Source organism: Triticum urartu, chromosome 5A, assembly GCF_056163025.1.
Source record: "Triticum urartu cultivar PI428250 chromosome 5A, HENAU_Tu73, whole genome shotgun sequence".
Taxonomy (NCBI): Eukaryota; Viridiplantae; Streptophyta; class Magnoliopsida; order Poales; family Poaceae; genus Triticum; species Triticum urartu.
In genome coordinates, this window is record NC_141877.1 from 46,979,168 (window position 1) to 46,995,084 (window position 15,917).

At 43.0% G+C, this 15,917-nt stretch overlaps 2 protein-coding genes across 2 annotated transcripts; both read right to left on the bottom strand.

Moving 5' to 3' along the window:
• Positions 1-2,347: 2,347 nt before the first annotated feature.
• Positions 2,348-7,180, bottom strand: LOC147967905 (uncharacterized; the record flags this gene model as incomplete). Its single annotated transcript, XM_087525434.1, has 2 exons — positions 2,348-2,829; positions 6,775-7,180. Coding segments are annotated over 2 exons (546 nt in total), but the record flags the coding sequence as incomplete, so codon positions are not given.
• A 2-nt stretch (positions 7,181-7,182) lies between these two features.
• On the bottom strand, positions 7,183-8,229 carry LOC147967906 (uncharacterized; the record flags this gene model as incomplete). Its single annotated transcript, XM_087523308.1, has 1 exon — positions 7,183-8,229. A coding segment is annotated over exon 1 (1,047 nt), but the record flags the coding sequence as incomplete, so codon positions are not given.
• Positions 8,230-15,917: the final 7,688 nt, after the last annotated feature.

Genomic DNA, 15,917 nt, shown 5'->3' on the forward strand with positions numbered 1-15,917 from the left:
CCCATTCGAGTTCGACGACGACAGAGCGAACGGCAGCGGCGCCGTGGCCTTCCCCCTCGCCGGCTGCGCGTCCACCTTGCGGTGAGCGCGCCGCCGTCGAGCGGATTGGTCGCAGTGCCCTTTGCCCCTTGCGGGGTTGTTCTTCGTCCGGACGGCTCGGCTTGCCGATGCCCGTTTGGATCGAGAGGAACTGGCGCGGCCGGAGTGGCGGCGCACTTTGCCGGCGAGGGCCGAGGCCCTCTGCCGGTGAACTTTTTGCTTTTTGTTGTTGTTGTTTGTCTTTGCCCTGCTAGGGTTCTTTGGGGGGAGGAAGGAATTTTCTTTCTGTGTATGCACTTTGTCCGGAAATTCTTAGCCTAGATGGCTCTGATACCATTGTTAGATCCTCTGGGATCTAGTAGGCTAGATATTCCAGTGGTCCTACCTTCACCTTGTGGCTCGAGGAGCTCCCGGTGCCAGCCATGGCGACGGTGGCCGGTTGTGATGGCAGAGAGTAGTGGGTGAAGTGGTGGCGGCGCTTCCCGTCAGCACTGCACTAACCATAGATCGGTAGGGGATTAGGTGGAGTGTACGGCGCTGGACGAACCTCGTGATGCGAGCCACCGGCCCCCACCTCTTATATAGTGCAGGTGACAGGGGCCCGTCACCCATAGTGGGTTGAGCGCCCCCGATCAGGGCGTGGATCTAAGGGCCCGGTGGGCCGTTGGGCCCACGCGGTGGAGATCATCCTAACACAACCAAGTTTGGGACCTTTTTCCCCTGTGTTTTTTAATTCAATTTGTTGTTTCTTTCCATTTTTACTATATATATATATATATATATATATATATATATATATATATATATATAGTATGTACTCCCATGCTTAGTAGATAAGGTTTGTTGGATAAAACGGGTATACCCTTAGCAACAACCAAGCGACCCACCTAATTAGTACTCTAGAAATTAATTTAAAAAAATGCATGCGTAGATATTCCTTGGAAGTTAGGTGCGTACGTGTGTGATCCTAGTTTTGAGGTAACAGAAGTACATTCACTTAACTATTACTCCCTTCGTTTGGAAATACTTATCATCAAAATGGATGGAAATGGATGTACCTACAACTAAAATACATCTAGATACATCTATTTCAATGACAAGTATTTCCGGACGGAGGGAGTACCTAGCATTCTAGTCCAGTATATTTTGCATGCATGCACATACTCATAGTTTGCTTGTATATGCATGTTAGAGTATATGTAGCATTTTTTTCATTCTTTATGATAGTGCATATTGTTTTATGCCGAGAGGGTATATTATAGCGCTTTTTTAGTGAGTATATGATGCTCTTTAAGGAGTATGCACTTCCTACATTTTTATAGTGAGTATCTGATGATTTTTCATGATGCGGTGCATACTTCTTTTTACGAGGGAGTATATACTGCTTTCTTTGCGGGAGTATACTTGTTTGTTTTAGGAGAGTATATACTACACAATTTTTGATGAAATGAATGCTTCATCTTTACGAAAGAGTATATACTACATTATTTGTGAAGAAGTATATACTCCTTTCTTATATGAAGTTAGTATATACTTCATTTTTTAATGAGAGAGAGGGGGGGGGGGGGGGGGGGTATCCTAAATTTCGTATCAAGAAGTATATACATTATTTTTCATGAGTGAACAGATACTGCATTAAACATAAGAAGGAAAAAAATAGTCTCATTTGTTAATCTTTACTGTATAATAAACAAAAGATGATTGTATATGTACAAAGGAAGTTGCTAAATATTCCTCTCATGCATACATTGCATGATAACACATGCGCTAGGTACATGCATCATGGGTGCCTAGGACGTCGATTGATGTGTTCTTCAACTGAGGACTTGCTTGCAACGTGGGGTGTGGCAGATCGGCAGCAGGAGAGCAGAAACCGACGCAAGGTAGCTGGACTGCCGGAGTGCAAGCTATGGAAGTTAGCCAATTGGATTACTCTATGCATTGAACTCGCTCACCATGGCCGCTCGGCGGCGTGGCCGCCGGCCGGCGTCTCCGTCCCGTCCGGCTGCATCCTGAGAAATTGGAGTAGAGTTATGTAGGACGACGTTGATAGATTGTTGCATTCAAAAATTTACTCTCGTATAAGATTAGAGCGAGATCTATGTGTACCTTAACTCCTTTAGTGCTTCCACAAATCATTTCATCCTGTGTAACAAGACCACAAATTAAACATGATAATGCATGCATGCATCGAATTTACCCACGAGAGTGCATGATAACATAGTACATAACCTGGTCAATGGATCACCCTCCTTTTTTTTTCCATCCGGGCTCTCACCCCTTCCATTAATTTTTCAATCAACGAAAATACAGCAGTTTGTATCCAAATCTGTCTTAGCAGTACAACCACCACACCTAACATAATGAGATAAAACGCCCAGAGCGCAGATGAAAACCGAAAGGGGAGAGCGAGTTGGCGCATCGTCAGGAAACCCACCGCAGGATGATTCTGGAACGAACCATCCGCCATGGGACGAAAACCTGACGACACAAACAGCCACAGCTCAAACTAAGAACCCAAAAAGTCCCAGGATAGTGCAAGCTGGAACATTACTGTAACTAAACGGAGTAAAACTAGGAGACAAAAGACCCAGCGGGCATCCAACCCCAGTGGGAGATGAGTAAGCAAAAGACCGGACGCATAACTTCATCATCCAATCTGGATCCCCTCGTTGTCTCCTAAGAGGAGCCTGCCTCGAGGAAACGATCTGTCCGCCAGAACAGCAGCCGCATGCGCTAGCCTCTTCACTCCGGCCTGAAGCTTCTCCCTATCTTCTCCCTTAAGCAGACCTGCCCAATACAACAAGAATGAACAGGAAGTGAAGACAGCCTCTAAAGGCGAACGAACAGTATGATTATCAAAGGTAACTTTATTGCGGAGTATCCAAATCCCCCAGCATATCGCAGCAATAATCATCATATAAAAATGATTTCCGCCTGGAAAGAACTTATAGAGCCAAGCGAAACTTTGCCAAAGCGAGCGGGGGCAACATGACGCCCCAGCCGTCATGCCCAGCACCCCCCAAACTGAACGGGCAAGCGAGCATGTGAAAAACAAATGATTCGCAGTTTCCATGTTAGTGCAAAAGGAGCACATGGGATTCCCAGGCCAGTTCCTCGCACGCATATTGTCACGAGTAAGAACTGCATTCTGGAACAACTGCCAAAGAAAGATCTTAATTTTCAGAGGAATAGGTGCTTTCCACACCATCTTATAATTAGGGCCTGATAGATCTTTTTCCAACCATTTGTATAATGATTTAGTAGTAAATTTCCCTTTGTTGCCCCAGGCCCACAGAACTTTATCAGAAGAGGTGTTCAACGAGAGTTTTCTAGCTTCCGTAACCATCCAGTCCCACTGTTCTCCCAACACCCCAACCAATCTACGCCTAAAGACAAGAACATAATTGTTTGCCACCCAGGATGCAACTAACACAATATTCTCGATCCACTGGTCATGCCAGACCCTAGCAAGGTTTCCACTCTCGATCACAATTTTTCTACCCGCCATATATGAGTCCTTGATTTTCATAATCGCTTTCCAACAGGGGGAATCTGAAAAGCGACTCTGTACGTTAGCCACAGTTTTGTTCCTGAGGTAGCGAGCTTTGACTATACGTTGCCAAAGCCCATCTCTCGTATCTAATTTCCACCACCACTTAACTAATAAGGCAACATTTTGCTTATGGAGATCTTTAATACCTAGCCCTCCTATTTTTTTCGATCGGCAAACTCTTGACCACTTAACCATATGGTAACCACGTTTCTTATTTTTTCTCCTCCAAAAGAAACGTCTACGATGTTTATCAAGCTTCTCAATGAAAGTCTTTTTGAAAAGGAGCATTGACATGAGGAAGGAGGGAATTCCATCCAAACTAGATCCTAACAGTGTCAATCTGGCTCCAGAAGATGCCGCATAAGCTACCCAGGCATCAAGCTTTTTGATAATTTTACCATCAAGGAAGTCCAGATCCGCATTCCTGAGAGCAGAATATGTAACGGGGACTCCCAGATATTTCATAGGCAGAGTGCCCACTTGACAACCAAACATATTAGCATAAACCAAGTCAGTATCATTATCTCCCCCGATACTGAAAATCTCACTCTTTTCAAAGTTAATCTTAAGCCCTGACATAAGTTCAAAAAGATATAGCAAGAGTTTGATATTAACAGCTTTGTCAATGTCGTGCTCAAAACAAAGAACCGTGTCATCCACATACTGGAGGATACTAACACCATTTTCAATAAGATCAGCAGCTAATCCTTTAATGAGACCATTCTTTTGAGCAGCGAGAACCATTTTGGTCAAGCAATCAGCTGCAATATTGAACAAGAAAGGAGAGTGAGGATCCCCCTGCCTCACCCCCTTGGCACTTTGGATGTACGGTCCCACCTCGTCGTTAATCTTGACACTAATCGTGCCATCTTTTAGGATTTGAGAGACCCATCCACACCACTTAGAGTTAAATCCACGCTTCTTATGACAATCAAGCAAGAAATCCCAATTGACTTTATCGTAAGCTTTCTCGAAGTCAAGTTTAAGGACCACTCCCACTTGTTTTTTGACATGGGTGTAGTGCAGAATTTCGTGGAGGGATAGGATTCCATCCACTATTTGTCTCCCCTTAATAAAAGCATTTTGCTGGATACTAAACAGTTTATGCGCATATTTGCTAGCTCTAATGTCCATAGCTTTGGTGAGCAGTTTGTAAGGGCAACAGAGAAGACAAATAGGTCTATACTGCCGAATACTTTTAGCATCTGACGACTTAGGCAACAAAGTAATGATGCCATAGTTAAGTCTTCGAACATCTAGCTTGCCTGCATGAAACCATTCGAACAAGCATAGGAGATCACTGGCCACCACCTCCCAGCAGTGTTGATAAAATTCAGCAGGAATATCGTCTGGACCAGGGGCACGGTTAGATTTCATGTCGAACAGAGCATTTTTTATTGCCTCCAACGAGAAAGGACGGGTCAAGTCCTCGTTGTCCGCTGGAGAAATCAACTCTTCCTGAGACCACAAAGTGGCATCAATCTGACACCTGTTGCCAGGAGCCGGACCAAACAGGGTTTTATAATACTCAGTGGCATGGGCAAGTAAATTTTTAGTACCTTCAATAAGAGTGGACCCACACTCCAGGGAAATCATGGAATTTTTTCTACGACGACCATTCGCCACTTTATGAAAAAAATCAGTGTTGTTGTCCCCTTTCAATAACCACCTCTCATTAGAAAGTTGATGCCAGTGGAGTTCTTCTTCCATATACATATTATTCAGCTCAACTAGAATATCCAACTTCCTAGTATAAGCGTCCCCGCATAAACCATCAGTTTCTTCCAGTTTCTCAAGCTCCTGCAATTCAAGCTTAATAATGTTCTTCCTGATCTTGTTATGACCAAACAAATTGGAGCCCCATCCCTTAAAGAATTTCTTAATTCTCTTAAGTTTAATATTCAAGGAATCGATGGGGTTTAAAGTATACACTGGCTTGGTCCAAATCTCAGCAACCAGAGGGAGAAAGTCTGGATTACTGAGCCAGGCGTTATCAAACTTAAAGCATCTGCTCCCCGGCGATCTAGATGAGGCATTCCCACCATCAACCAACAAAGGATTGTGGTCTGATATTTCTTTTGTCAACTTATAAACAGAAGCGAGAGGATATAAATCTGCCCATTCAGGAGACATGAGAACTCTATCAAGTTTTTCTAGAGTCGGGTTTTTTTGTTTATTGGACCAGGTGTAACAACCATTAGTCATATAAATCTCTCTCAACCCAAGAAGGTGTATAACGGAGTTGAACACATCCGAGAAATGGGACATAGATGTTTTTTGGTTTTTTTCCCCACAATGTCTAATGATATTAAAATCTCCCCCAACTAGATACGGAATGTTTGTACTGTGACACATAGATGACAGTTCCGCAATGAATTCAGGCTTCTGTTCATCATGTGCCGCACCATAAACAATCATCAAAGCCCAGCTACAGTTCTTGCTCTTATCGAACAGGGTCAACTGTAGGATGTATTTACCACACTTGGTCATAAGGATATCAAACTTATCCTTGCTAATACCACACAGGATGCCACCTGATTTCCCCCTAGAGGGATTCCACTCCCAACGAAATTTATGATTCGGATCAATCTGTCTGAAAAATGCAGGATTATAGACCTTCTTCATAGTCTCTTGAAGGCCAATGAAATCTAAAGCATTGACATTGATCATGTCAATCAGGCAGGTGGACATACCTTTTTTTTCCACTCCTCTACAATTCCAAAAAACCCCTTTCATTTGTATCTTTCAGGTTTTCCTCTCGCTCTGGTAGGTCTGCCAGGATCCATAGCAGCCCTACCCATCTCGTTATTATGTTGACTTCTAGTCACAGGTCTACTGGACTTGTTAGGGGATATTACTATCACCGATTTCCTGCGATGATTTTTCTTTCTTTTTTTTAGACTGAACCAGGATGAATGGTTCGTCCATATTCCCACTATCATCATCCCATGTTAAAGAGAGGGGCACATCATTACCCAATCCATCATTGACAGTTATTTTCTGTGAGTTAGCATCAATTTTTTCATGTAACGAATTTCTAGAGATTTCTAATTCACGCAGGATATCAACAGTAACAAAGTCATCATCAGGGATTTGCACTCCCATCAGAGCAGCACGCAATATAATAGCAGAATCAGATAAGGCGGAGAATTGATTTTTTGACTCGGACATATCCATACCTTCCAAATTACGCTTCCTCATTCTGTTTGCCGCCACATTCTCCACCCTCTCCAGCTTCTGCTTCTGTCTGTGTGGAACTTCTTTTTCACAACTCATGCAGTCATGGATTGGTGATCCAGAAGGGGATTCAACTGTATAGACACTACAGTTGTCTCCCCCTTCCACAGTTCCCTCCTCAAAAGGCACAATATGTGGAAGAGAAGGCCAAACCACATAGTCTGACAAAGGAGGAAAAGCATTCCCATAAGTACATTCATCACGACACACAAACAAAGGTGAGGGAGGAATAGGAGTAATCATCCCCCAAGCACCTTTATGTATGTTGTTCACATTGCTGTGATATTCATTTCTTTCATCTCTATCCAGATCTTCAGTCATTTTGTCACAGGAACTTTTATCAGATTGAGAGCCATGGAAGCACTAGTCTCCCCCTGCCCCGTTGAAGAAGCAGGATATGAATCCATCCTTAATTTCTTGGGGACAGAAGGTGATGCACTGCTGTCCACAGCAGTATAGGCTTGACTTTTTCCAGTACCCATAGTCACAACTTTTTCTACTTCATAAAAGAAATCATATATTTTCTCTCCCAGCACTCCTTCAGCCGAAGGAGGGATTTTCTCAACATCTATGCATCCAAGAAGAATTCTAGCATACTCTGGTTTATGCACAGTCGATTCATCCACCTCTAATGTAATCCCCACTAGAGCCCCGGCATAAGCCACATGGTCAGTGCACCTTTTCTCCATGGGAATGTTGCGAACCCTAACCCACGCTTTTTCCAGCATGCCTTTAGCTCCAATCGAAGCGGTCCAAGGAGTAATGCATACCACAATATTCCCCTCTTTCAGCGGCAAGCGTTTCCCATAACAGCATGCTCTCTCAACTTCACTGGCATTAGGAAATCGCATCACATATTGAGCAGGGCCAATAGAGCGGGCAGTACAACGCCATTTCTTTTTCCCAGGTTTTTTGGCAAATATAGCATTAAATTCCTGCTCAATATCCTTAACAGTAGCATCCCCTTCAACTACAGTAATCACCACATTATTGGTTTTTTCCACACTATGCTTAGCTGCACACATATCAGGTATATAAAAGAAACCCTGACCAGGAGATTGAAAACCACACATGAAGGGGGTACACTCCCAAGGCCTCAGAACTTGGCAAAGTTGGGCCATATGACCTAGTTTGTTGCACTTATCACAGCGAATGGTAGGGCAACGAGGAGCGAAATGACCTGGGAGGGAGCAATTGATGCAGAGCTCGGTGTTGCCCTTGGTCGCCACATGCCCAGATGTTGGTGGTGGAGGCGGTTCCTTGGCGCCCGCCATCTTCTCCTTGCTCGAATCACTCATGGCCCGAGCGGCAGCTTCCCATCTGTCCGCAACTTCACCACCACCAGATCTCGAATCCCCCGACGTCGCCGGTGGTGGATCTGGCCAATGCCATACCATATGACGAGACTGGTTTGGCAACGGAGCCTTGCGACCGCCACCGAATCCACCCCGCGCAGTGTTGTCGCGCCATCCGCCAGATCTCCCATCACGATGCGCGGCACGCTCCCTGCCTGCTCAGCCCCAGCAACTTGGGCGAAGGATCGAACGTCGCCGCCGGCCTTGCCCCTCCACCAGCCAAAGGAATCAGGAGGGGATGGATTGGGGATGCAAACCCTAGGACGCTCCCATAGGTGCTTGAAGAGAGGAGCGAGGTGTGCGTCTCGCGTAGTTGGGGTAGGTGGGGAAAGTGAAGCAGCTCCCCTTGTCTCCTCCGCACTAGAAGGCTCCACGCCAGATCCGGTGCTGGGTCCCGCCTGGCGGTCAGGTAGCCATGGAGCTGTTCCCACGCGTCCTGCCGCCATTAGCGGATGGTTGGTGAGGGACGGGGCCACCCCGGGACGGTCCACGCTCGCCTGAATCTACGTACGCCCCTCGTGCACCTCGCCATGGACCGTGCACGTCTCCGTAGATCGCGCCCGAATTCTCGCAAAGTGACACGGTAGCGAGACAATGTCGCCGACGTCGATGAACTCCCCCGCCCGGAGAAAACGCGCATCCACCGTGACTCCACGGTCATCGATCAGAATAATACGGAGAGCATCCCGCCGGAGCACCAGCTCGCCGTCATGGAACGTGAGCGAGCGCAGCTACAGATCGGCAACGTACAAAACGCGCCATCTCTCGTCAGATGTGTCGCCCTGTGAGTCGCGTGAGCACGACGCGCGGTGCGTCATCAATGGATCACCCTCCTGTAGCTTGCGTTGGCCAGGGAGGCTCGTCGCATCGTTCTATGTGCGTTTTCCCCGTAGGCACGTGCCGCACTTCATCCTCTTGTCGCCGCCGTCATCGTATCACCGCCGCCCGGCATGGTGCGGATAGAAGATTCAAGATCCTAATAATGAGATTATATACGGGGCAACAAACGTGCAACAGTACGTGTGTTTATCCCTAGTATTCCGGAACAACTTTTCAAAGTCCACTTTATCCCTTCCCTGAGATTTTCATCTAATTAAATAATTAATTAAGTAATTGGATATCGGATAGCCTCAAAGCTGACTCGTGGATAGGAGTATGTACTCCTAGGAGTACTAACCCATTTTCCTATATATATATATAATCTATTTAATACCCAGGGTGAAGAATAAGTAATTCTTCACCCCGGTCGAATGACCCAGCCAGCCGGCGGCAACTTGACTCCATCACACACCCGCCCGTACCTCTCCAGCCGAGGTAATTTAGTCCCCCTACCAACTGTTTTTCTACCATGGGCTTTAGCCGTTTAGGAGCTCACCCCACTCCCCGCAATTTCTGAAACTATTGGGAGCGGATGCGGCGAGCGGTTCGGAGGTGAGCGGCGGTAGATTTCGGCGGCGAGCGGACGGCAGTTGCGGGTGGATTCGGGTGTGTGCGACGCTGATGGTGGCCCCGTTGGCTTGCTGCAGCAGCGTTTCGTGAGGCTTCCCTGCGGGTGGCAGCCTTGTCGGCCGGCGGCCGTGCCACCACCCGCCTTCACCCTCCGGTTCCTTCATCGCGCTGGCGATGGCCCGGCCTGCCTTGCCATTCCCCGATCTCGAGCTCGTGCCATATCCTGTCGTCGTCGCACCGGCGCCGGAACCCATCCCACTTCTTTTTTTGTTGCGCACAACAGCAGGAGGTCTCCATCTGGAGCGAGGCTCGCGGCCCCCTTCCTACGACCAGCGAAAGCAGACCCCGCGTAAGATGCGCGGTTGTAGCAGCAATATCTATTCCACGCCCCTACTTCTTCAACCAGCTGGACGAGGCTCCATGGCCTTCGTGTCTTAGCTGCTACCCTCTGGACAAGTTTTTCTCTTTTCCTCTTTCCTTCTCTCCCTCTGTATATGTGTGCATACGTGCGTTTGTATTCTTCTTATTAGTCATTACTGATGTTTAGATTAATTGGTGTTATGCAGGAGGAGTATTGTGCAGGAAGCTCAGGCGTCAATTTACATCTTATCTGACCATCTTAGATATTTCCTTATTTCTTAGGTTTGTGATTTGACTTTGGCCTGTGTATAAGTTTATTCCCAACTTGAATCCACTACTGTACCACAGTAGCATTTATCTCATTCCGAATCTCAAAAGTATTTTAGAAATCCCATATTAATCATTTAATTTCTGACATAGTTGGAGAATCATCAAACAAAATTTGTTGATTTGATGGTTGCAAACCTAGATGTTTCCATATTTCAAATGCCATGTAATGTTTCTCATAGGCTCGACATATACATGTTGTCCTAAATCTGCATTTGTGCTTGGCTATCTATCTAAATTCAGTTTATTCCCTTATTTTTGATGGTGCATTTCTCTCAGAACTTAGGTGTACTGTTGTTAGCCGAATTTAATCGTAGAATGATCTTCTTTCCATGTCACGCAAAAACAGCAACCTTCTCTTCTTTATGTTGTTATTTAAAAAATGTTATAGGTATACTGTTGTTAGCTAAATTTAATTGTGGACTGATCTGATTTCCATGCCAGGAGCATGTATTGATTTATTCTCCCATGGGAAGTATTTGCTCCATGCTCCAGTTTGGTCACATTTAGTAAGAACTTCAGTTATCTGAATTTATATAGATTGCCCATATGCAGAGGTGAAGCATTGTATTTTTGATTTTGATCTCAGCCCTGTATTTTTTTTGTTTATTAGGGCATAGCTATCCTACAAGCTAAATACTTGTTTCAAGCCGAGATGTTCTTGTCCCCACATTCCCCTCTGCATACACGATCGCCAGTGACGCCTGCATCAAGGACGAGGACTGCTTGGTTCTCTCCTGTAAGTATTCCTCCATCACCCTCTTATTTCTCTTCCTCTTCCTCGTCTGAAAATTCTCTCCCAGGCTCCCCTCCTCATGATTCTTTTGTTGGGTTATGTTAGATGATCGTAGAATTGACAAGAGTATTTTGTAAAAAAAAAATTGTTGTTTAGGCACCATGCCACTGCTAAGATTATTGTCGTGTAGTAACTTCAATATTCCCCCCTCCCTTTTCTGCAAAATGTGTAAATGTAGTTAGAGTTGGGAAAACATGAGATCTTTGCTTCAAAAACCTGCAGGTACCTTTGTTATTTGGGTATCAAAGTTCAGTATTATTGCTGCTCTGAAATAGTGTTTTCATGGTGAAAAAAGTGGACTGCTACTGGAGAGATACAAATTTTGTCTAATGAGTTGAAAGTGATTAAATGCACCAACTCTCTACGTTGCAACAAATAAAGTGATCCAAGGTATTCAGGTTTCTGCTACCAATGAGAATTTACATGAGTTTTGACATTAACCTAGTGCTTAATTGTTGTCGTGCTGATTGTTTCTCTTTGGTTTCAGAAGCATTTGTACTGTTGGACTGTTCAAAAACTACTCCCTCCGTCTCGAAATTCTTGTCTTAGATTTGTCTAAATACGGATGTATCAAGTCACGTTTTAGTATTAGATACATCCGTATCTAGACAATTGTAAGACAAGAATTTTGAGACGGAGGGAGTATTTGACTACGGGTTTCCATGGGATTACATCTCAATCTACCTCCTGTTGATGCACTATCAAAATTAATTCAGTATTATTTTTGTCTTTTTTGGGCTAAAACCACCCATCCCTTGACTGTATGTTCTTTCATATGTTTTTGGGATAAAATATTTGCTTTTATGTTGAGGGTCATTATTTTGCAGCTGAAGGTTTATGTGTGTGTACATAATCGTATAAAAAGTGTTTAACTACTTGTACGCGCTAGTTGATTTTATAAACAATGTTTGACTTATTAGTTCATCCGAAAATAGAAGAGGCATGGACTCTGTCTCAATGTTTACTTTCTTCTCATATGCTAATTGTGATCACCGCCAAATATTTTCCACTAAGAAACTTTGTTTTAACATTTCTAGTTTGAGAATACTCCCCACTTCACTCTTTTGGAAAGAATGAAGCATGGATTTTATTTATCCTAGAGCAGCTAATGCCAGTACAATTTAGTGATTACTATTTAGTTGTCTTTCAGAGCCTGTCAGTTTATAACTAAAAGATAATGGAGCACCAAACTTATGAAGGCTAATTAATTAAAAATAAAGAAGAAATGAATAATATTTTGTTTGTAAAATATTGCAGCATGCATCATTATGCTTTTGTTTTTTTATCAATATATGTTCCATGGCTTTATGGCAGATTTGAAGTGATATGCTTGCCTTTTAAGGTGTTACTATGGCAGAGAAAAGGAGAGCTGAGATCAAGGTGCCATTTGGAAGCGATGTAAACCTTGCATGTATGAACAATTTCAGGTCTCAATACTTTGATAGTGAGGTAAAGCTACCTATCGCCAACTTTTTGTGTTCAGATCTGAGACAAATAACCAAGAGAAAAGGAAGAAGGCAAGGTATGTGCCCTGCCCACTAACTCCTAACGAGGTAGGGCTGCTGTTGGGAGCATTAGGCCACAGAAGCAATGTCCATATTTATGCTGCTTGTAGCGAGGTGAAGAAGATACTTTACCTACCCTCAGAGCACTCTTTCCATATTTCCATACAGAAGGATCATTGTCAAGTAAAGATGAGTTGACTCCATTTGGGCACACTCATCTCTCATGACTTCAATTGATTTCATTTTCTGCGATAGAAGTGATTCTGACAATAATGGCAACATGGCCAGAATACTTGCTATTGCTGGACCAAGGTGATGCTCCGATGCTTCTGTTGTTTCATTGCAAATCCCTGTTAGCTATATCTCTTGGTTCATTTTGAATTATGACACTGCTTTTCGCTTGAGATATATTGTCACAGAAAAATGTTAAAAAACTCTACACCTTATTTACAAACATGGGATATATGTCATGGGGCGAATTCTCATCACAGGTGTGAGTAGTCCAAAAAGCATCTATGGGACATTCCATGGAAATCATGCCACAAAGAGGCGAATTCTGTGCCAACCCTACTGTGTGTATATGTGAAAAGACTAAAGATGACCCCTGCAGGGGCGAAGAATTCCGAAGATGATCCCACCAGGACAGAAGAGGTGATTGATATTGGGGCCGGCGATGATTCTTTTGCCAGATAGGAGGTTTCTGAGCTAGAGGAAATCCTGATTAGTTGAGTTATTTTGCAGCTCAAAGAAATTTGTTAAGTTATTTGCGTACTGTAGTTTACGTGGTATACTAAAAATTCAGAGAATTTCTGAGTTAATTTGGATGGATTTTGGTGTATGCATGAACTTTACTTCTTAATATAGTGTACTGCATCTTATTTTGGCATGCACTTTTTTCACTGAATTTGCACTGGAATCCGAGAATTTCAGAGTTTCAAGATTCAGAGATACGTATTTACCAAGACATATACTATCATGTCAGAGCAGAATAAAGAAACATACTGTCATATTCTAATTACTCCAATAGAGCCACAGAATCAAACGGATAGAACTTACCTCGCGGAGAATGCTGAAGACGAGAACTGAGAAGAAAGGAGTTCCTTCACATTGATAGTATTAAGAGAATATCGTGCATTCTGAATTGGCATATCAGCAATCTTTTTGTTTGTGGTCTATAACTGTCAAGATGATTCGGTAGACAACCATCAGGCAAAATACTAGAGGAAGATACAAACAGGAAGAATATCTTAATCCAAGAAATAAACATAAATTTTCTCGGATACAGTCAACAAAGATACTTGTTGACAATGACAAGCCTATCACAATCTGCTGAAGTATACAAATTAGAACAAATTTCCAGTGGTACTTCTACAAGGAAATTCGACAAGCTCTCACACGGAACGATTTTATCGATAGAATATTTCAATAGGTAAATGCATTGCGCCCCAATCAAGTATTCACTATACATCATGAAAAAGATGGCGGTGAAATCTTTGCCATATTGTTACAAATTTTTCTATTTGTCAGACTGAAGAACCAGAGAAGAGCTGAATGACATGTTCAATTCATGGCATAGAAATATAGAGTTCTTCAACATCTTATGGCACTGGCAGGTTCAGTTGGGCTTCTAAATTCGCGGCGATCATCAACAGGTTGAGCAGCTGCACGTGCTTGTGGTTGTGCTTGTTCTCATAGGTGACATGATCCCGCTATTACCGCAATATAGCACCATGTGCTTCCTCCGGGCGCAGTTCTTGATACTTCTGCATCTGTACAACACCCATGTACTCCATTAGTTCATACTGAATCACTTTACTAAGTTACCACCTAAAATGAAAGAGTGCTTATCTCATCTTATGCCAAGGAACATGCATGAAAAGTTGAAAACCCTATAGCACAATGCTGATGGGTCAAACATCTGGAGCTTTGTTAATATGAATACCCAACAGTTTCAAACAAGAAATCAACACATAGATAACTGGAGTAAGAAATAAAACTGTGGGGTTTTTCATTAAAATTTCCTTTAGTGAAAACATTCTAAACAAAAAATGGTATTCTGAAGACAACAACCCAGCCAGAAAAATGGAAATAAGAATTATTCAAAGTACCAACTTCTAAGGTTGAAAATAAAACAAATATTTAAGGTAGAAACTGGAAATGCCCATATACACATAAATTTCTTTTATCTGTATAGAACAAGTAGTAACATCATGAATCTCAAACTGAAGACAATGGCATGCCAACTAAATGAAGCTTCTAGTTAGATCCATGCATAACAGAGCCAGAAGATCTAGAAACACGTTCATATGAGAGCATGGAGAGTCATCTATTCCTGAATTACAAAATTCGGCATCCAATTGATTGATAATTTTCTAGTCCCCAAAAAAATGTGTTGATGAATTTCTATTCAAACCTGTAAAAAACAGCAAGTTCTGACATTCTACATTGCCCAAACAATATATGGACCAGGATGCAGGTGAGCAAATGTACAACTATCTTTTGAGTTCCTTGCAGATTGCAGTAGAAAACAAGATAAGTAAAGCAGCCGCTAATTTGCATTATTAATTGTGAAAGTTCATCAATATGTTTGTTGAGGACTAAAAGGTTATCATTTTTTTCAATTGTGAAAAGTGGCATGCCTGGGGATGCCTTTGGTGATATAATTTTTACCTGAAATTAATGACATAAGTTCGTAATTTTTATGTGAAAAATCACTGGTGACACACAAGGAGCTCAAAATTGATAGGAAACTCTACAAAAAGTATGTGCAGTATTTACTTCAACTCCAACATGAGGTACATCTACTTTAAATCCATACCTGGATGATAGGAAAGTCACATATGCACTCTAAACAGACAGAAATCCCAGAAATTATTTCTTTTATCTCTAGTAGGAAATTTTAGCAGCACCTCCAGGATCTACATTAAGTACTAACATTACAATAATGTTTGGAGGAGCACTAGCTCTATAGTTATGACTCTTAAGTAAAAGAACAAGGACTTTTCTAAACAATACAAGCGTATTTGCAGTGAGATTTGCACATCATGTAACGTGGTACAAACCTATATTCTAGAGCAAGTTCTTTCTCCCCATAGCTTCCCAAAAAAAGGGCAAGGAAAATTAATTAGTTTGATAAGGCAATCAGGCCATAGAACCAAAGTTGATTCACAAAAGGGGAATTCTTCAGAGGAAAAAGTAGATGTTTTGATGGAGTTCATCATCATTGATGACAGCAGGTAGAGCTTACTTATAAGGTGAGGCTCAGTTGGATCCCTACAACAAAAATATTGAAC